Raw genomic sequence first — 21,801 nt, 5'->3', positions numbered from 1 at the left:
GTCTGATTACCTATTGTCATTTATATCCAACCTCATAGAGGGGAGAGACAGCCCTGGACTTCAGATCAGAATATCTGAGTTTCAGCTCATTTTAGCCTCCCGGTGTTGTCACTTGTCACAATATTGCACTTGTCATAGAGCAATATTTATCACCCGCACCCTCCCTGGCACGCTTGTCCCTCAGCAGCAGGCAACAACAACCCAGCATTTGTTCCTTCAGGACATCCTCCATGACTTCAAGGCCAAATAAGTCCCAAGTAATGGAATATGTGCCTCCAAGGTAAGAATTTCCTACATAACCTACCAGCTGTCAGAGCTTCCCATTTAAAGCCCAGCCTCTAAAGCTGTGAAAAGAAAAGCCTTAAAGATTGGTGAGTGGCACTTAAATAGATTTCAACTTTCAAAGGACAATGATAAAAGTTTGTTATGAACACCAATATGAAAGTGAATAAAATAGTGCCACTGTTACATTTGGATGTAAAATAAATAGCCCAAAAGAATGAAATTTACAGAAATACCACTGAGGATACCAGATATACATAGATACCAGATATGCATATACATAGTTTTAACAAAACTGTATAAGAGATACAAAAGACCTAAATAAATGGAGACAGAATATGTTCTTAATATGAAGAATATTACAAAGATCCCTTCCAAAATAATCCTTAGGTTTAACAAAATCTCCACTTTTCTTAACATTAAGGATGGGAGGTCACTTAATAAAATTATTCTAATGTTCCTATGGATAAATAAAGAAAATAGCCAGAATACTTTTAAAATAGGAGGTATTTATATTGGTATGTATTTAAATGCATTATAAAATTATAATAGTAAAAGTGAAAAATAAAACTATAATAATTAAAATAATGTGGTACTTACAAGAATGGAGAACTAGGTCAACAGAACAGGATAAAACTATACATAAGAACTTATAGAGAGAGACAAAAAAAAAATCAATGAAAACATAAAAAGATGTTCAAAATGATTAGTAATCAGGGAAATGCAAATTAAAACCACAATGAAACACAATTATATACCCAACAGAATATCTAAAATTAAAAAGGCTAATAATATCAAGGATTTTTATAAGGATGTAGAACAACTGGAAGTCTCATGTTACTTTTGAGAATACAACATGGTTCAAACCCCTTGGAAACAGTTTGTTAGTTGCCCATAAAATTAAACATATGCTTATCATACAACCAGCAATTTCACTCCTAGATATTTCCCCAAGAAAAATGTAGGTCTACATAGAGGGATTAGCATGAACAATCATAGAAGTTTTATTCGAAATAGCACAAAACTGGAAATACCCCAAATGAATAAATTGTAGTAGATCTATATATTGGAGTAATACCCAGTAACAAAAAGGAATGAACCATAGGTACATGGATAAAACTTAAAAGCATCATGATAAGTAAAAGAAGCAATACATAGATGGTTACCTAATTATTCAATTATATGACATTCTAGCAAAAGGCAAAACTATACAGAAAGAAACTAGGTCAATGGCTACTAGGTCTTGGGAAGTTAGGGGGAAATTGTTTTTAGATTCTAGATATAAGTGAAATCATATGGTTTTTTGTCTTTCTATGTCTGACTTAATTCACTTAGCACTATACCTTCTAGGTCCAACCATGCTGTTGCAAATGGCAAGATCTCATCCTCCTTATGGCTGAGTAATATTTTACCATGTATGTAGCTTCTTTATCCATTCATCTATTGACATACACCTAGATCGTTACTGTACCTTGGCTATTGTAAATAATGCTGCAATAAACACAGGGGTGCACATCTCTTTTTAAATTGGTGTTTTTGTTCTCTCTGGATAAATATCCAGTAGTGGAATTATTAGATCATATGGTAATTCTGTTTTTAATATTTTGAGAACCTCCAATACAGTTTTCCACAATGACCGCACAAATTTAATTCCCACCATCAGTACATAAGGATTCCCTTTTCTCCATATATATATATATATATGTTTCAGGTAGAGATTTCTTCCCAACAGCAAATAAAAAGGACCTTTCTCAAAGGATATAGTTAATTGTATTGGGTCAAGATTTCCTTAAGGAATAAAATTGTAGAATCTCAACAAGATAGAGAATTGTCATCATATCATATCAAGAGTTCAGTTCTGAATTTTAGAAATTTGAATTGTTCTTACTATACAATAGCAAGCAAGTAGGCCTGGCCTTATAATTTACTACTAGAATTATCATAAGTAAAAATATTAAAGTACCTAAATATGTTAAATACAGAATGAAAAGTTGTGTAAAAGCAATTATAAATAAGCAAATGATACAATTTACGTTTTGATAATATTTGATGACACATTCTTCCTTTATCTGTGATGTTTTATCTTTCAATAAAATTAAGTTTTTAATTGGCAGAGGGCCCTGATCCACCCAGCTATGAAGATCTTAGAGAAGGTGGGTTTAAATAAGATTAGAATTAGAAGAAAAACACAAAAAAGAAAGAAAAGATGTTGATATCTCAATACAGAAGAGTTAGAAAACTAGAATATCTTAAATTTGCGTGAAGTTTATAAATGACCAAATGTTTTCATATAACCAACTTCACTGCATTTTTATTTTTATATATTTTTAAAATATTTTACTTACCCACTTACTTAGAGAGAGTGTGTGTGTGCATGAGATGGGGAGAAGAGGGAAAGAGAGAAACAGAGTCTCAAGCAGACTCCCCACTGAGCATGGAGCCTGACACAGGGCTCAATTCCACAACCCAGAGATCGTGACCTGAGCTGAAATCAAGAGTCAGACACTTAACCAACTGAGCCACCCAGGCACCTCCATTTCATTTGAAAAGAAATCTGTAAGTATCTCCATTTCACAGAGGAGGAAACAGGCTAAGAGGTAATGTCTTAGAGCTACTAAGTAGAAGATCCAGGACAAATAGGTAGTCATCTATACAGGTTGAATTTCAAGGGAAGGTAACTCTGTACTACTAACTTTCTACCCTTCACCACCTTCTAGATTCTATCAGGAGCCATCCCACCATGACTCTTACACATGCCAAATATTAAACATAAGCCAAAGGAAGAAACAATCTTTGTAATTCCTAACAAGTACATTGCTTCCAGCTTTATCTTCACAAGGGTTGCAAAGAGGGACTCCTGGGGAAAATGGCAGAATAGGAAGATCCTAAGCTCACTTCACCCCATGGATACAACTAGATAACACCCACATCAGTGTAAATAACCCAGAAAATGATCCAAAGACTGACAGGACAGACTCTCCACTAGATAAATGTAGAGAAGAGGCTACATCAAAGAGGGTAGGAAGGGTGGAAAGGCAGTTGTGGCCTAAACATACCTATGGGGACAGACCTATGGGATTGTCCATGGGAGGGAGAGACCTGCAGGCTTGGAGAGTGGGGATGAACAGACTATCACACCAGGTACCCCAAGTACAGGGAACGCACACAGGTAAGATGAATTCCCATAACATTTGGCTTTGAAAAGCAGAGGGGGATAATTTTATGAGTTCTTACAATGGGCAGGATTTAGTAGGTGGAACTTTAAACTCAGCAAGCTTGGCTCTGAGACAGCTGGGAAGGCAAGAGGAAACAGTCTCTGCCCTTAAAGAGATAGTACAACAAATAGCCCCATAGAGATAGAAAATAGAAGCAGCAGGCATTGAAAAATGCCTGGGGTATATGGGAGGGAAATTTGTTTAATAATCTCAGAGTATGTGCTCGAGGGGCACGGATCATCTAGGAACAAAGACGCTGCTGGGCACCATTTCCCTCCCCCTGATCCCAGCCTAGACACACAAACACCTGTGAGAACCAGCACAGTGCCAATATCTTCCACATAATTTGCTAAAGGCAGGCCTGCCCTGGCCTATGTTCATCTGCAGACCTGCCACCCCCACCCCATACAGCCTTGGCCAGAGCCCATCCAAAGTGGTGCCACAAGCCTGGCAGTATGCAAGCAACCACAACAGGGGCCAACTCCAAAGTGACTCCTCCCCTAAGGAGAGGGAAAGATAACCACACACACCAGTCCATCTGTGGTCCCAGCAGTGGGCTGGGGTACAGACAGTTGGTCTGCTGGCCTCACCTACCAACAAAAGCTTCTCAGAGGACAACTCAGGGAAAGTGTCTTACAGTTCAGTGTTATTATATCTCTGGCAAATGCCTGGTCTGATTCAACTCAAGCCTAAGGCAGCTCCAGATTGGCCAACTAACAATGCAGGGACTGAATCCTGCCCACAACAGGCAAAGAGGGTCATTGCAGACAATTGGACTAAAGGCAGAAGCATCTTGGCCACTATAGTAGGGTACATACAACACACATAGGCAACACCTCTTAAGCACCAGGTCTGATAAACAGGGAACATTACACTGCAGGGCACTACAGGATCTCTTCTTTATAAGACCACTACTTTCAGGAGCAGGAGACATAGCTGACTTTCTTAACACATATATATCTTAACACATAGAAACAGACACAGAGTTAGACAAAATGAAGAGACAGAGGAACATGTCCCAAATGAAAGAACAGGACAAAAATCACAGCAAGAGACCTAAATAAACAGAGAAAAGTAACGTGCCTGATAGAGAATTTAAAGTAATAGTCATAAAGGAAATCACTGGACTGGAGAAAAGAATGGAGGACCTCAGTGAAACTCTTAACAAAGAAACAGAAAACACAATAAAGAACCAATCAGAGATTAAGAACTCAACAACTGGGGATCCCTGGGTGGCGCAGCGGTTTAGTGCCTGCCTTTGGCTCAGGGCGCGATCCTGGAGACCCGGGATCGAGTCCCATGTCGGGCTCCCAGTGCATGGAGCCTGCTTCTCCCTCTGCCTGTGTCTCTGCCTCTCTCTCTCTCTCTCTCTGTGTGTGTGTGTGTTTGACTATCATAAATAAATACAAATTTAAGAAAAAATAAATAAATAAATAAATCTAAGAATTCAACTAAAAATAAAAATAATACACTATAAGGAACAGAAGAACATATCAGCAACCTGGAGGACAGAGTAATGGAGAGCAATCAAGCTGAACAGGAGAGAGGAAAAAAATGAAAAATTAATAAAGACTTAGGGGACTCAGTAACACCATCAAGCATAATAATAACATTTGCATTAAAGGGGTCTCAGAAGGAGAAAAAGTGGGGAAAGGGGCAGAAAATTTGTTTGAAGAAATAATAGATGAAAATTTCCCAAATGTGGAGAAGTAAATAGAAATGTAGATCCAGGAAGCACAGAGAGCCCTCAACAAAATCAATTCAAGGAGGTCCACACCAAGACATATAGTAGTTAAAATGCAAAAAAAAGTAGTGATAAAGAGAGAATTTTAAAAGCAGCAGAATAGAGTTACACATAAGAGGACCCCCCATAAGGCTGTCAACTAATCTTTCACCAGAAACTTTGCAGGTCAGAAGAGAGTGCCATGTTACACTCAACGTACTGAAAGAAAAAAAACAATAACCAAGAATACTCTATCCAGTAAGGCTATCACTCAGAATAGAAAGAGAGATAAAGAGTTCCCCACACAAACAAGAGGAATCCATGACCACTAAACCAGTCCTACAAGAATTGTTAAAGGGGACTCAGTGGAAAAACCATAAGCAGGAGTAAGCACAAAAGGAGTAAAATTAAATGTATCTATAAAAATCAGTCAAGGGAGTCACAAAATAAAAGACTGTAAAGTATGACACCATATATCTGAAAGATAGCAGAGAAGAGTAAAGATTGGGTTCAAATTTAAGAGATCACCAGCCTAATATAAATTAATATACACATAAGATGTTATATACAAACCTAATGGTAACCACAAATCAAAAACCAGTAAGAGGTGGTGATGGATGATTGTGGGAAGAGATCCATTCAAGTTCTGAAGCTCTGGAGTAAAGATCCACAATTAAAGGATAAGGTGCTCTACACTTGAAACAATCCACTCCACCATCCACCCCATCCCCAAACACACATGATCGTATGAACCATTCATCAAGTACTTTATATACCAAACAGGCCAGTGGTGAAATTTCTGCCAAGTCATCTACAAAAGTATTTGAAAGCAAAAGTAGAAAACTAAAGAAGCAGCTAACAATACTCTTGTACCTTGAATGCTTCTTTTAAAAAAGGCCTTACATCCTTCACACGACCAGACTCCATAGTGATATCCAGATGCGTAATCGCTGCAGACCGCACAGAAGTGGGCATCCCTCTTTGAACTTGGACTAGTAACGGGGCTGGCACAACTGCTCCCACTAACTTTCCTTTTCAGTGTCTCTCTGGGGGCAAAGAAAACATTCATTGTAAGACAGCATTAAGAGAAAAGATGGACTTTCTAGGGAAAAAAATAGCATGAACACTGCCTAATTTACCTCTTTGCCCTCTAGGGCTCATGATAAATATATTCCAAGAAATCTGATCAAGCACCTTTGTTACTGATTTCAGATCTATGAAGAATCATACTGTTGGGAATGACTGCTGTTTGAAAATGGTTACGGGAGTCTATGCCCATCCATGCAGCACCGATGAGCACTAATAGCTACAGATGGCCAGTTGTAGCCACATGTCTGAGTGTAACAAGTGACCAGAGCAAGTGTTACCCACAGGTCTGAACCACAGCAGGAAGTACTGTTGCTGGAATTCATCAACACTGTAAAGATGGGTCTAAACTTACCCACCCATTTTCAAGTAGCAGTTATTTTCAAGTGTTACCTTTCAGAGTTCCCATTCAAATGAGGGGGGGGGAGAACCTTTCATTCTGCTATTTAAGATGAAGGTCTAGAATAAAAATAACTTCAAGAGGAGTAACAAATGCACTTTATGTTATACTGAAGTGATACTATACTCTGGTTTAGAGAGAGAGAGAGAAAGGGGAGGGAAGAGTAGGGGAGGGGAGGGATGAACGTGGAAGGGCAGGGAAGGCCAGAGAGGAAAAAAAGAGAAAGGAGAAGAGAGGCGAAGAAAGTAGGCATGTGCCTGTCCTTAAAGAAGGTTCTGAAGGAAGCAGGTGCTCAGAGCTGGGAAGAGCGGCAGGGGCTCCCATACAGGAAAGGACAGCTGGTCAAGGCAGCACCGGCAGACACCAAAAGCACATGTGGTTAGTTCCTAATTTTGCTAGGCCATGTTTCTTTTGGAAAGAAAGTGTTAGAAATATGATTGATTCATACATGAGGCTAATTATACTATGGGTTGATTTCCCTAATATTAGCAGAACTCTGATTAGATCTTGTGCTCAGAAACAAAATATCTCCCCTTGAAAGCTGAATGAAAAGCAGTACTTTAAAAAAGTCATGTACAACGTTTATATTCTCTTTCACCAACAAAGTTCTTAAAAGCGAAGAAAAATAAAAGTACTGTGTGATGTGGCTTTCTCGAAGTGTTACGACAGCATTTGAAAGTAACAAATTTCAATATCTAATATGCAGTGACTTAATACTTTGGTTGTTTTAGAAATTTATCTCCTCCTCATCTTTCTCCCAGCACAACCTCTTCCCTCCATAGCTGTAATTATCATTAAACACATTACAAATTAAATGGAAATAACCATCACGTTACCTTTAGAAGAGTACAAATACTCTTTAGAGCTTCAAGAAATTTCAACTAAAGTCTACATTTAGTTTCCCACCAATCTTTATCATATGTTATTTTAGTTCACTGCTAAAAAGCTTACACCAATTATTGTCTGTGTTTTCAGGCTTCTGTGTCCAGTATATTTCATTTAAGTAGTAATACTGCCACAGTTGCCTTTATCCTGGACACAGTGTGTCATGAACACTAAATTGGATTTCACTAAAGAGGGATTTAACTTGAAAGTAAAGCAAAAACTTCTTTTTCAAACATGTCACTTCATCAAGAAAAAGGTGATTTAAGTTCAATCTTTAATGTCTAAAAACGGTAGTCATGAGAGTGAATTCTCCCCACAACCCAGATGTACAAGCTTACTTTTTAATGAGGATTCAAAATCAGAATAGATATTCTAGAATTCAGAATATCATATGTGTTAGGTGCTCTAAGTAATCTATGTGAATAAAGACCTTGAATGATGCATATCTTTCTTCTCACTACATCATAAAGTGATTCGAATAATGCCCCAAAGTACAATTCAGAATGAAGACTGAATTTACCTGTTTACAGGTAAGGTGGGTTCTAGTGATCTTGCTTCACACCAAGGACTCTTTTGAGGTTCTGCATACAGAAGTGACGACTGGCAATGGATGGCTAAGGGAGAGAGGTGTCCAGGAGTTGGCCACAACACATTTGGGCTTGTGGCCTGCCGACTGGGTCCACCTTCTGAGTTATTGGCACTGCTGGGAATACTGTAATTCATCACAGCAGGGCTATAGAAGGTCACGGCGGAATATTCATGGCGGCTCTCTACGTAGGAGGAGGGTATATATATGGGGCCGTGCTCCAGGGGTAGGACAGATTGACTGCAGTTGTAGGAAGCAGGAGAGTTAAGGCCAGATGGAGAGTTTTTGATATCCATGTCTTGAATAGGCAACAGCTGAGGAAACTCTTTGTGAGAAGAGGCACAAAGGGACATTATGATGTTCTCAGAGACTCATGGGCAGGTATGATGGCTGTAGAGAAAAACAAAAGACATTTCTAAGTTACAGCTACAGGCCTAACTATTCAAAATGTCCAAACATATTTATTACTTACACATGTGCTTAGAAACACATCCTGAAAGACAGACCCCAAAATATTAACCTCGGGGGGTGTGAATGGGAGGCATGGAACTCTCATTTGCTACTTTATTCACTCCTTTATTACTTTTGTTGTGGTTAGCTACAAGAATTGTTTTTAACCACAAGAATTTATTATACTTTTACAAAATCAAAAAAATACAGGATTACATTAAAACGCCAAGTTCTCTCCCTCCCTCCCCCCCTTTCTGGAACTAGATACGTTTGTTTTAAAGTTCTTATGGAAAAATAAACAAGCATAACCAAGAAGACCTTGAAAGAGCAGGTCAGTGAGCACGGACAGCATTAACAGATATTCAGGTACACGAGTCGCCAGTAATAAAACACAAGGAACAGACAGGCCAGCGTGCCCTCGTCATTATCCATTTATTGCTTTCTCAGCTTCCAATGCACCCTTGGGGGTACAGCCCACGCTAAGTAAGCCCTGGAGGTGCTTTACCCGGTACAAGTGAGCGCACTGCTAAGCGCTCTCAGTAGAGGGCGCTGCAGGGACACCACGGGAGCAAGAGGCTGCTGGTGCCAGCAGAGGTGGGGGTTGGGGGGGGGGGGGTGAGAACAGCCAGTGGAGTCTGGCATCGCTGCGGGTCCAGAACGAGGTCCCTCTGCAAGTTTGCAAAGACGGCGTGGCGATAACCTTTCCACAGTCACCTGTCCAGACTGTGACCTGACAAGTCATAAAAAAGTTGTTCCTTGTACAAACCTCCTCCCCTGGTGCTACCGGCACACTGTGAAGGCCTTCTGTGCCCCCCACCTCCTTCAATCCACAGCACCTGGACTCCCAGCGCACGACCACGCTGCCAGCTGCTGATCACCCGCTCTCCGGCAGCACCCCCGAAGCTGTCCTCCTGCCTGCCCAGCCACCTTAGACCAGCTCTGGCCTTGGCTAAACCGGCAAAAATCTCTGCTAGTTAGTGGCCCACCCACCTTTCCCAAGGAGGGCCAAACCCCTTCCAAATCTGTCCTTTCTTGAGTGTTCTCCCTCGCCCCTGAGGTGCCATTTATAGTTTACTTAATATTTATTATACTTAATTATTATACTTAATCTTTCATCATAGTTATTCTTTATATTAAAACTCCCCTGTTGAACTGATTATATCATTTCTAACTCCTGATTGGACCCAGACTGCTACAGAACAAAACAGAAAATCCCAAAATAGAAAATTCAAGAATGCAAAAGTTTTTGGAAATTTGGCATCTGATAAAGGGGATAGCTCAAATCACCGAGGAAACACTGGACAGAACTGCCATTGGAAAAAGAACATATGCCAGAATAAACTCCAAAGGGTTCAGAGATCCAAATGTTAAAAAGAAAAATTGAAGGACTCTGAAGGAGATTCAGAGGGAAAGGGGGCAGTGGGAGGGAGAGGGGACTGCACAAGTACTAGAAGCAAGCGAAGATGAACTTCTTTATAACATGGGTGTGGGAAAAACCTTCTCACTATGGCTTAAAATCCACATACAATAAAAAGACCAATACATTCAGAACAGAAAAGTAAATCTCTGCACATCATAAAAACACCATAAGCAAAGTCAGAAGACTAATGACAAATTGGTGAAAAAAGCATCTCAACTTCTATTAGAAACAAGGGGTTTGGGGTGCCTGCTCAGGTCGTTGTCCCAGGGTCCTGGGATCGAGTCCCACATCGGGTTCCCTGCAGGGAGCCTGCTTCTCTCTCTGCCTAGGTCTCTGCCTCTCTGTGTGTGTCTCTCATGAATAAATAAATAAAATCTTGAAAAGAAAAGAAAAGAAAAAAGAAAACAAGGGGCTAAATGTCCTAGCATTTAAAACTCCTCAAGCGAAAACAAGACCAAAAACTCTTTAGATAAATAGGCAAAAGACATAGAACACAGAGAAAGGAAAGCAAATGGCTCTTAGAACACAAAGATGTTCCACCTCATTCAGAAAAATTAAAACCACAAGATACCATTTTCTCACGTTTGGCAAAAATTCAAATGTTTGACAACAGACTTCCTTGTTGGGGCTGTGGAAAAAGAGACTTTCTTTGACACTGTTGGTAGTAGTGCAAAATGGCACAAACTCCACGAATATCTGGCACTATATACAGATTATGCATGTGGTACCTTTGGAATTAAGTCCAAAGCTCCCATTACAAATGACTGTTACATCAGTTTCCTCACTCTGAATATTAGTAATTAAGGAAAAAGAGTTAAGTCTGTACCCTGCCTTTTTAGAGACTCTGTAGCTTATGCAATCATTGAGGGCAAACTCTTCTTTATGAAAGAATGCCACCCAATGAATAGTTCAAAAAAAAAAAAAACTTGGATGGATAAACTAGATAGTTTATCTAGAGCAAGTAAAAATGTTAACAATTACTGAATCTAGACAGTGGACTTATGGACATTCATTATACCAGTCTTTCAACTCTCCTTTGGGTTTAAAATTTTTCATAAGAAGCTTTGGAGGAAAGACACAAAATAATACAAGAAATTACAAATGGAAACTTAAAGGTTAGAATAATTGGATAATACAATCTGGGAAAGAGAAGAATGACCATTAATAACTAGACTGGTTGAGAAAGATCTTCAGGTAAAGAAGCTTGCCTTGAGAAGTTCTCCATTTTCAATATCTTCATGCCAGCTGCCACCTACTTCCACATGCAGGCAACTTGGCTCCCTAAATGCTCCTGATTACTTTCTCCTAACATCTTCATTTGAATGATCATTTCCATTTGTCTTCAAAACAATATACCTATGGGGATTTTAAAATAGGTCTACAAATTATTCAATAGTCCTCCCTTCAAAAGGTGGAGTCTAACCTCCCCTTGACTATGTGCTAGATTTAGGACTCATTTTTAGTGAAAAATTATGGGAGAAGGGATGCTATGTGGCTTCCATGACTGTCATAAAAGGTACTGCAGTCTCTTCCAGGCTTGCTCCCTTGGATCACTCACTCCAGAGGAAATTAGCTGCCATATTCTGAAGACACTCAAGCAGCCTTGTGGAGGCCTCCTGTCAGAGCTAGCAAGAAGTTCCAGCCTCCAGCCAACACCTCTGTAAGTTAGAGCTTTTGCAAACTGATCTTCCACCCCCTGTCAAGCCTTCAGATGACTGTAGGTCTGGCCAACATCTTGACTGCAACCTCATGAGAGGAGCTAAGCTGGAACCTTCCAGCTAAGCTGCTCCTGGATTCCTGACCCTTAGAAAATGTGTGTGAGATATTATGTTTGTTATTTCAGCTGCTAAATTCTAGGATGACTTGCTACACAGCACTAGATAATACAAATCCAAGGTAAAATCAATCATTTTCCTCCCAAAACCATTAATTTTCTCTTTGTTAATGACAAAGCCCAATACACTTACCTTTGACTTCTCCACTGCAACCAATTATCTTTAATCATGAGGGCACACTTTTTTTTCTCCACAGTACCTTTTCCTTTTGGTCTGTCTTTTGCCAACATCTGAGCAAGCTCTCATTACTTCTTATGTGTGCATCTGGAGTAGGCTACTTACCACTCCTTGTCTCCAGTGAGCTCCTTCTCTGGATCCATAGAGCTGCCAGACTGACTGACTTTCTTTCTTTCTTTTTTTTTTTTTTTTTTTTTTTTTTTTTAAAGATGTAGTCATTAGAGCAAGAGAGGGAGAGAGTGCGGGGTGAGGGGGCAGAGGGAGAGAGAATCCCAAGCTGACTATGCACTGCGCGTGGAGTCTGATACAGAGTCCAATACAGGACTTGATCCTAAAACCCTGAAATCATGACCTGAGCCAAAATCAAGAGTCAGAAGCTTAAACAACTGCACTACCCAGGTACTCCCTGACTAACATTCTTAAAACCCAACTCAATACCCCTCTGCTTCCCACCAGCTTGTGTAATGTCACATTCTTCTAACATCCAAGGCATTCCTTTCTGCTGCCCTAATTCATCATCCTACTCTAACCTGCTATTTTCCTGCAGAAGACCTGCCCTGTCCATAAGGAGTACGCAAAGTGCATCATGAAGTGATGTGGTTTTTTTTTTTTTACTCTTAGCACCCCTACAATTACTTAAAAATTTAATCCTCCTTATTAGAATAGAACTGCATTGAATCATTCTTGTAAATGGTAGAAGTAGGATTAGATTTTAATCTCCTTGAAGGCACACATTATTTTTATTCACCTACTACAACTCAATAAATATTTGTTATAATGAAAGAATATGAGGAAACGTGTTTAGAATGGGATCCCTGGGTGGCGCAGGGGTTTAGCGCTTGCCTTTGGCCCAGGGCGCGATCCTGGAGACCCAGGATCGAATCCCACATCAGGCTCCCGGTGCATGGAGCCTGCTTCTCCCTCTGCCTGTGTCTCTGCCTCTCTCTCTCTCTCTCTCTGTGACTATCATAAATAATAAATTTTAAAAAAAAATTTAAAAAAAAAAAGAAGATTTCACCCAGTCCAGGGTGTTAGTGGAAGATGGGAGCAGCACGTTCAGTAGGTATGGTACCATGTGGAGACAGGATATCTAAAGGAGTCCCAAGGCATGCACTCTGCCTTCAAAGAGCTACTGTACCAGGTAAAGGAGGCAGGACAGACCAGGTAAAATGCTAAGGAACTACTACAAACATGCTACCACTTATAATCAACAGTGATTGACCATGAAGGACAGCAGAGGGAATGGTAGCTAGAGAAGAATACAGCATCAAAAAAGTATTCTATATGTAATATATTTTACATTTTTACATGTATTCTTATACCTTTCTCAGATATATCAATATGCATGTATTAATCATAACAGAATTTTTATTTCCATTAGATTCCCAATCAACACATGCAATACCTGATTCCTAATAGAAAATATGCAGAATAAAGCATATAATGCTAACTATTGTCAAAACTAGCAGTTTCCAAACTTTTTTTACATGGTGGTAAATTACACATCAAACTTATGACATTAAAAATAAAAAAATAAAAAATAAATGGTTAAAGATTTTATTTATTTATTCATGAGAGACACACAGAGAGAAGCAGAGACATAGGCAGAGGAAGAAGCAGGCTCTGGGCAGGGAGCCCAACGTGGGACTCAATCCCGGCCTCCAGGATCACATCCTGAGCCAAAGACAGATGCTCAATCACTGAGCCACCCAGGCACCCCAACCATTTCTAAATGTCCAGTTCAGTAGTGTTAAATACATTCACATCATTGTGCAGCTCACCTATAGAACTCTTTCCCTCTTGCAAAACTAAGACTCCTCACTTGTTAAACAACAGCTCCCCAATCTACCCCAACCCCGAGCCCCTCAGCAACCACCATTCTACTTTCTGTCTCATGGATTTGGCTACTCAGTACCATATAGAAGTGGAATCATGCAGTATTTGTCCTTCAGTATCTAGCTTATTTCTTAGCACAATGTCTTCAAGGTTCATCCATTTTGTCTCGTGTGTCAGAATTTCCTTCCTTTCTAAGGCTGAATGATATTCCATTGTATCTATGTACCACATTTTGTTAATCAAGAAAGGGTTTTCAACACAAATGATTGAAAGCATTTGCAGATCCATGAAATGACCTAGGTTAGAGTGAGTGGTTGAATATAGAAGAAACAACAGACGTTGGTAATTAGGTCACTGGTAACCTTGAGATAGCAACTCCATACCCGTCAGGATGATGAGGAGGCATCTATCCCTCAATCTGTCCTGAAAACACCTCTCCTATTTCCATCCACCTACACATAGGCTTGCTCATCCGTGCTTATGTTTTTGATAGCATATTTTGATGATTGCATTTTAGTGCATTGTTTTTGCTATATGATCTAAACATATCTTATGTGGCCAGATATTTCATCAAAAGACATTGAAAGCACTTTAACAATACAACTTAAGCAGTACACATTGTAAAAATTGAGAGGAAAATACTCAAGGTAACATGCTTAACAAACTGTACTTATGTATAGTAAAATGTAATCTGGAAGTCATCATTTTGTGTTTCTTGAACTTAAAAATAAGGAAAAAAATGGTATAAGAAACAAGATGGCTTACCCAATTTAATAAATAAAAGTATATCCAAAAGGGAATGTGGTCACTGTGGTGAGTACATTACATTCAGGAAATTATGAAGCAGGAAAGCAGTGATTTTTAGAGTAACAATTTGAACAAGACTTCAAGTTAATACTCAATGATAAAATCAGTCGAATGGTTTAAACAAAATATTCTCTAAAGATTTTGGTCACTCAAGTTTTTACTGAATTTCATGATGTCTCAACTTCACATTGCCCCAAAGAAATGTATGTAGCATTTTAGCATAAGTAACTCAACAAAGTCAACACACCAACCTATCAGAAAACCACTGCTATCTTTCACTTTCAATAGGCCTCTTAAAAAAACAGAAAGCTTCTACCAATATGCAGTGATGAATAGCAGCATGGAAATTCATGAACTTGAAATAACACTCCCTATTATCTAGGTAGAAAGTGAACGTACAATTTAAAATGAATATGACATCTCTCTCAGGAGCAGAGAATCAATCCCATTACTCATTTTCACCTATAACTGAAATGTTCATTTTCAGCCCAGAAATGCTGAAATGACCTGTCAGACACACACCGCCAAATGGCAAACGCCAAGATTCATCCAGGCAATCAATCAGGTGCCATGGGGACTTTGCTTAGGAAGATGGATTTCACATACACACACCAATCAATTTCTTTAGAATTTCCATACATCCTTAGCACAGTAATAATTCATGTGAGGGAACTGGTTGCTAGACCATGATTAAAAGGCCATGTTGCCTTTTGGTTGGAAATCTTTCAGATGTATCCAGATTCATGTGACAACCATTTGTCAAAGGAAACTTGGATCATTAGTAACTTGGCCACTAACGCAAAGGGTTCTTCTGAAACAAAGACACAAGGGGCAAGGAACTGAAATCATAGCAGAAGACCCTATAGACGAGCAAACAAATAGCAAAAGTCTCCACCCAAAGACTAAGAAAGTGAATAAACAACCTGTGCTGGTTATGGTGAGTAGTTTGATCTAAACCAGGGAGATAAACCAGTTGAAGGAAAGAATCCTCCCAAATCAAATTTCTTCAACATTGTAGGACAGGATTTTCCCAACACATTCCTTTGAACAAGCAAGTACTGACTCAGTGAGCACAGTATCTGGTATCAAAAGGAAAAATAGTCTCTTAACAGCTTAATTGCTGGGCCTGGCAGGCATGGGACTTCACGTGGCCAACAAAAGAACATGAACCCGGACATCCTGATTCTAAGAATTAAGCATTTCTTTGCATGTCAATTTTCTTTAACTGGTCATCACAGCCTAAAATAGCTGGCCCATATCCTTCATGATGAACAGAACTGTTTTATGTCCAAAGACTTCTCTGTCCCCCTCCTCCACCACACACACCAGTAGTGAGCCCTTTCAAGTCCCATCTGTGTTCAGCAGGAAAGCCTTTTGTACACACGGGATGACACATAGTGTTCTAATGTACTGAACATATTGTGGAACTTAAACAGAAAAAAAGATTGTAAAATTCCAAATATTTACAGTGATTCCTTGGGAGAAGAAAAAAACAGGCCCAAGAAATGGTAGAAAGACAATCCAGGAAGAGTAGAATGATTTTATCAAAGTATCTATCAAATCTAGATAAACAATAAAAAGGCAGTTGCCACCAGGTCTGCTATTACATATATTCTGGCCCAGTGGACAGAGCAGTCAGTACATGGGGTCCTAGATTTGGCTCTGCCTGAAAGCCAGGTGATCTTGTACAAATCACATCAACTTCCTGAGCTTCCATGGCTCCTTCAGTAGAAAATAAAACCTAATATGGGCTGCATTTTTTCACAGCACTTGGAGGATAAAGTAAAATGATGTATGTGGAAACATCCTGTGAGGTATTATTTACACATCCAGGAAGACAAAGTCTGTCTATTAGCATGCCACTGGATGTGCCTAGAGTGTTGGACAGAACTTCTAGAAAGGTTAAAATGCCCTTATGACCACCATTTTGGATTTTTGCCTCCTCACTGTACTTTCTGAACTTCTGCTTGACAATTCCTTACACCAGTCCAAATCGCTGGGCTGCTGGTAGCCAGCTGGCATCATATGTAGCACAAAATGCCACATTCTCCTTGTTCTGTGTTCTTGAGCCTGCCCACCACGCCTCCCCAAGCATTCAGTTCAAACACCACTCACTTGTGTGCCCTACAGAAGTCACACATGCACATTCACAATGCAGACACTGTAAAAAATTTTGTGGAAAAGATAAAAAATATTTAAGTGTCAAGCATCCTTGATGTATGCCAGTGGCCGTCTATCAATCATTGGCCTTAAATCTTCCCCAGCAAAACACAGCTCTTGATCAACTTAATATTCATTAAAAAGAAAAAAACACTCTGGGACACCTGGGTGACTCAGTGGTTGAGCATCTGCCTTCCGCTCAGGTCATGATCCCAGGGCCCTGGGATCAAGTCCCACATCAGACTCCCCAAAGGGACCTGATTCTCCCTCTCCCTGTGTCTCTGCCTCTCTCCATGTCTCTCATGAATAAATAAATAAAATCTTTTTTAAAAAAAGAAAAAACACTAAAATCACCACAGAACTGATCACTAATAATTCACATGCAACTCTTAAGAAAACGTACATGTATCTTCCAAAATGAGAAAACTCTAATTCCCCTTGTGGCCCCCTAGACCTTACAGACCTGAACAGGAAATAGAACTTGGAAGCTTGATGGGGAAGAGGCCAGAGCCTCAGCTGCACGGTCTTCACATGCTAAGGCGGGGTATGGAGGGAGAGCCCATCAGTCTACTCTCTTCAGCAAGTCTCTGCCCCTTCCCAATTCCAATCATCAGAGAAAATGCACTGCTCTTAGGAAATGGAACCATTTTCAAATATCCATTTGGGACAGGGAGGGGACAGTTGTGAATGAAGAGGTTCAAGAGGACATGACCAACGCAGAAGTTAAAGCGAATGCACTCATCTCCTCTTCCGGTCCTGGGTTTCAGTTGAACACGAACATTTACCCACAAAACATTGCAGTCTTGCTTTGAGGAAACATACCAAATCCAGTAAGCTGCCTTGACAGTGACCCTTACTCTCCTGCTCTCTGTTAAGTACACCCATACCCAGAATCCCCGCTGAAGGCCCTTAATTTATGAAGAGGTATAAAACCTCCAGCTAGGAATGCCAACCACTCAGTTTGCTGGTACTTCCTCAGCATGCCACTCTGCTTATCCTAGTTACTGCCTCTGTAGTTCTCTGAAAGGTAAGCTGCATGTAGAAAATACGGCTTCCTCTTTTCATAGCACAAAGAAGAAAGGAAAAAGACATCATCTGACATATCTTTATTAGAAGTGCTTAACAATAACAGGCTCCTAGCTATTCTCTAAATTGAATAATGTATTAAACAGTAAAGAATATGTCCTGCAAGAAAATCTAGATTTCAAAGCATGAGCACAGAAATGGAAAAACTCTGACATCAACACATAAATTGGGCACAGACCTCAACTCTTAATAAGGACAGTATTTTTTAACTTAAGTCACAATAACTCTATATTAGATTTTCAATGTCTCCAGATTGCCATTTTTAATTACTCTTCTGCTCCTCACTAATTAATCGTACGTAATTTCAGGTAACTTTTGTACTCTCAAATATAATAAAAGTATTTTTTTTAGATGCCTAGATTATATAAATACAATACATTCTATTAATATTACATAAATGACCAATGTTTCTTAAAAAACCCTGTATTCAGCTGGTGATAATCCAGATGCACACCAGAACAAAAGACTTAGCCCACAATGGAATCCGAATGCGCTAAGAATGAAATCTATTAGCCCAATGGGAACCTAACAGTCCCATTTGCAAAATAGCTTTTCTTTGCCTCAATTCATTCCAAAGTATATAAGGAGTAAAACAAAAATACCACAACCTGACTCATCCCAACAAAAAGAGGGGTTGAGGGGATCCCTGGGTGGCGCAGCGGTTTGGCGCCTGCCTTTGGCCCAGGGCGCGATCCTGGACACCCGGGATCGAATCCCACATCGGGCTCCCGGTGCATGGAGCCTGCTTCTCCCTCTGCCTGTGTCTCTGCCTCTCTCTCTCTCTCTCTCTCTCTCTCTCTGTGACTATCATAAATAAGTAAAAATTTAAAAAAATTTAAAAAATGTTATTAAAAAAAAAAAAAGAGGGGTTGAGGGAGACTGGGATTCTCTTTTGCAAAAACCATAGGAAGATTAATTATTTCTGGGTAAAAACATACTGAAGAACAGAACAGTAAAATTAGGGAACAGTTCAGTGATTTTTCAGGGGGTGAGGATGGGTGGGGAGGGCTGATTACAAACACACAAAGGGGACTTTTGGGAGTGATGGCACTGTTCTAGGTCTTGACTGTAGAAGTGATTATATAAATGTTGCAACTGTCAGAATTCATAAAGGGTAACCTAAAGAGGCTAGCTTTTACTGTATATAAATTATATTGCCAGGAACCTGCCTTTTTAAAATGGCTATAATGTCCATTTCCACTAAATTATGAAGTGGAACATTCAAGTATACAGTTCTCAATGTTCTAGATGTAATTAGGAAAAAACTTACCAGTAAATGATTCAAGTTCAGCCTTCAGTGTTTTATATATTACATATTTACAAGTATTATATAAAGTGGCTCAAAACATAAACTAAAATTATCAGATGTATTTTGCACCATTACTTGAATATAGATATATAGAAAACTGTAGTGTTTTACTCTTAAAAATGGACATTTCAATATCTATTAGGTGTTAACTATGTTTTGAAGGGTTAAATTTACTACTAAATTTTACCTTCTCCATATTATAAGTAAACTGAGGAATAGAAAAGGTCATTAGATTCATTTGAGTCCCTCAGAACCACTATGAAATGTATTCTAACTGTGTTTTTAATTGATTTCAGAGATTTTCAAGTCTTAAGAGTTACAGGAGACTGGCTGCTTTTGAAATAAGAATGTTTCAGGAATTCAACTGAAAAAAAGATTGAATGTAAAATGGATCCTAAGATTATGCTTTAACACCTTACATTCTCCCTCTTCTTGAGTATATGCAGAAATAAAGATTTTTCTGCAGAAAAAATAAAAGGCAAAGAAGTGTCATAGAGAACACATACTTTTTTTACAATACTTACGGCAGAAACCTTTCTTTCCACATGTTCACTTAAGTAACGAATATCTTTCTCCACATATAATAGCCACTGTGAGTTCAGAAACTTAAAAGTAAAAATTCCCAATGGCATGTCCATGAAAATACTAAAAGTCTAGCAAGGCAAAAATCTTACCTCCAAAGGGTTGTGTACTACACCAAAGCACAAAGCTGCTTTTTTAAAAAGCTAGTAAAATTGAGTCAACCTGGTTTTCCTAAATAGAAATTCACTCAAACCCAAATTTTTTTTTACAAAAAATATTATCCCCTTGACTTAATTTTAGGCTTCCGAAATGAATCAGGCACGAATGGTAACACAAAGGGACAAGAGAAGAGAAGCTGGGTTCCTCTTCAGCAAATAAAACAGACCAGATCTTAGATCTTGCTCAGTTCACCCAGGACAGAAGCAAATCTGTTTTTTATATCACTGAGCAGTGGCACTTAATACATTTAAAACACCGGTCAGCTGCTTGATCCACGTACACCTTCCCAGGCCCACAAAACTCAAGCATCAAGTCCTCGTTCAACTTTCCCACGCTCATCATTTCACCCTTTTTCGGGAAATCCATAGGGGGAAAGAAGAAAGAAAGAAAGAAAAAATAAGAAAAGAAAGAAAAAGAAAAGGAAAGAAAGAAAGAAAGAAAAAATCTAGAGTTTTTTTCTTTCAAAAAGACACTATCAATCCGGAGTCTACAGGCACAAACTAATTAACTAAATTAACTTGCCAGCGTCTTGAGTGAAAATACTTAGAGCGTGAAATTTCTGTTTCCTACAGTTTTCAAGACAAGTGGTTTCGGGCGGAGGCGGGGGTCTGTTATTGTTCTCAACGTTGCTGCTTTCGCATCCTTGGCTTTCAAACAGAAGAGCACACAAGGCACACCTCGAGCCGGCCGAGGGGCCCTTACCTCGCAGGTGCGCGGCGGCCAGGGGTCTCCGTCACGCGGGCACCGGCCTCTCCCCGAGCAGCCGCCCGCCGCGCCCGCGGCCCCAGGGCCGGAGAGCGCGCCCACCGCGCGGAGCTGGCGCGGAGCTGGCGCGGAGCTGGATCGTGGATCGCCGCCCGCCGCCCGCCGCCCGCCCCCGCGGTCCGCCCCCGCGGTCCCCCTCCGCGCTCCCGCCGCCCCCTCCCACCCACCGCAAGTTTCCCCGGCGGTCCCCGCCCCCTCGGCGCTCCGGGCTGCCTGGCAGCAGCGGCGCGAGGGGCGCGAACCGAGTTTCAACAGGTCCGGGAGCCGGAGACGCTGCAAAGCTCACCAACGACCTAACGAGGAGCCTCTCCTCCCTTTTAAAGACCCGGGGGCGGGGGAGAAAGCCTCCAAGAGCCCACGTGACCACCGAGCCGGCTGCCCAGAAATCTCGGGAGGACGCGGACTCCCCGTGTCTCGCCGTCCACACTCACCTGGGCGGAGGGAGAAGCCCGGGGAGCGAGGCGCTCCAGGCGCCCTTCCCGCCGTCTTGGGTTCGGGAGGTCTGGGGCGGGGCCTGAGAATGCGCATTTCCAACCAGGTTCAGGACGAAGCCCAAACGGATGCTGCCCGGTGGGGGGGCCACACTTTGAAGATTCACGTCCCTAGACCGTGACCCACGTGGGTCTGACACTGGATGATGCTTCGGGGTCATTTAAATACAGAAGTCTGCCTTTTTTTTTTAAAGATTTTATTTATTCATGAGACACGGGGGGGGGGGGGGCAGAGACACAGGCAGAGGGAGAAGCAGGCTCCATGCAGGGAGCCCGATGTGGGACTCGATCCTGGGACCCCAGGATCACTCCCTGAGCGGAAGGCAGAGGCTCAACCACGGAAGGTGCCCCCAGAAATCTGACTCTTAAGAATCCAGTGGTGAAACTAGAGAGGCTTTGGGTTTTCTCAGTCCCGGGTCCAAGGGCAGGTTCGTGCCCCTGGAGAGGCCAAGCCACGGGGCCGTGGAGGTAGATGGCGGGTGCGGGTTCTGAGCGGCCGGCTGGGGAGGCCTTTCGCCTTAGAGCAAGGAGCCCAGGAACCTCCTCA

The 21,801-nt window shown here is 40.8% G+C and overlaps 1 protein-coding gene across 4 annotated transcripts in view; it reads right to left on the bottom strand.

Annotated features, from left to right (window-relative positions):
- ESR2 (estrogen receptor 2) overlaps positions 1 to 21,305 on the bottom strand; it is a 68,598-nt gene extending 47,293 nt beyond the window's left edge. For 2 of the 4 annotated variants that reach the window (XM_041757615.1, XM_041757618.1), the window contains exons 1-3: positions 20,931 to 21,027; positions 8,112 to 8,567; positions 6,094 to 6,266 (exon numbers count right to left, since the gene is read on the bottom strand). In XM_041757615.1, coding sequence (XP_041613549.1) covers positions 6,094 to 6,266; positions 8,112 to 8,530 — 592 coding nt within the window. In that variant the 5' untranslated portion in view covers positions 8,531 to 8,567; positions 20,931 to 21,027. Of the gene's footprint in view, positions 1 to 6,093; positions 6,267 to 8,111; positions 8,568 to 20,700; positions 20,849 to 20,930; positions 21,028 to 21,194 lie in introns of those variants that run through there. The other 2 variants (XM_041757617.1, XM_041757616.1) reach the window with 2 other exon arrangements.
- Between the last annotated feature and the right edge of the window lie 496 nt (positions 21,306 to 21,801).

This window comes from Vulpes lagopus, chromosome 6 (assembly GCF_018345385.1).
Source record: "Vulpes lagopus strain Blue_001 chromosome 6, ASM1834538v1, whole genome shotgun sequence".
Lineage (NCBI taxonomy): Eukaryota > Metazoa > Chordata > Mammalia > Carnivora > Canidae > Vulpes > Vulpes lagopus.
The sequence above is the reverse complement of the archived record's forward strand: the minus strand, read 5'-3'. Positions and strand labels throughout refer to the sequence as shown.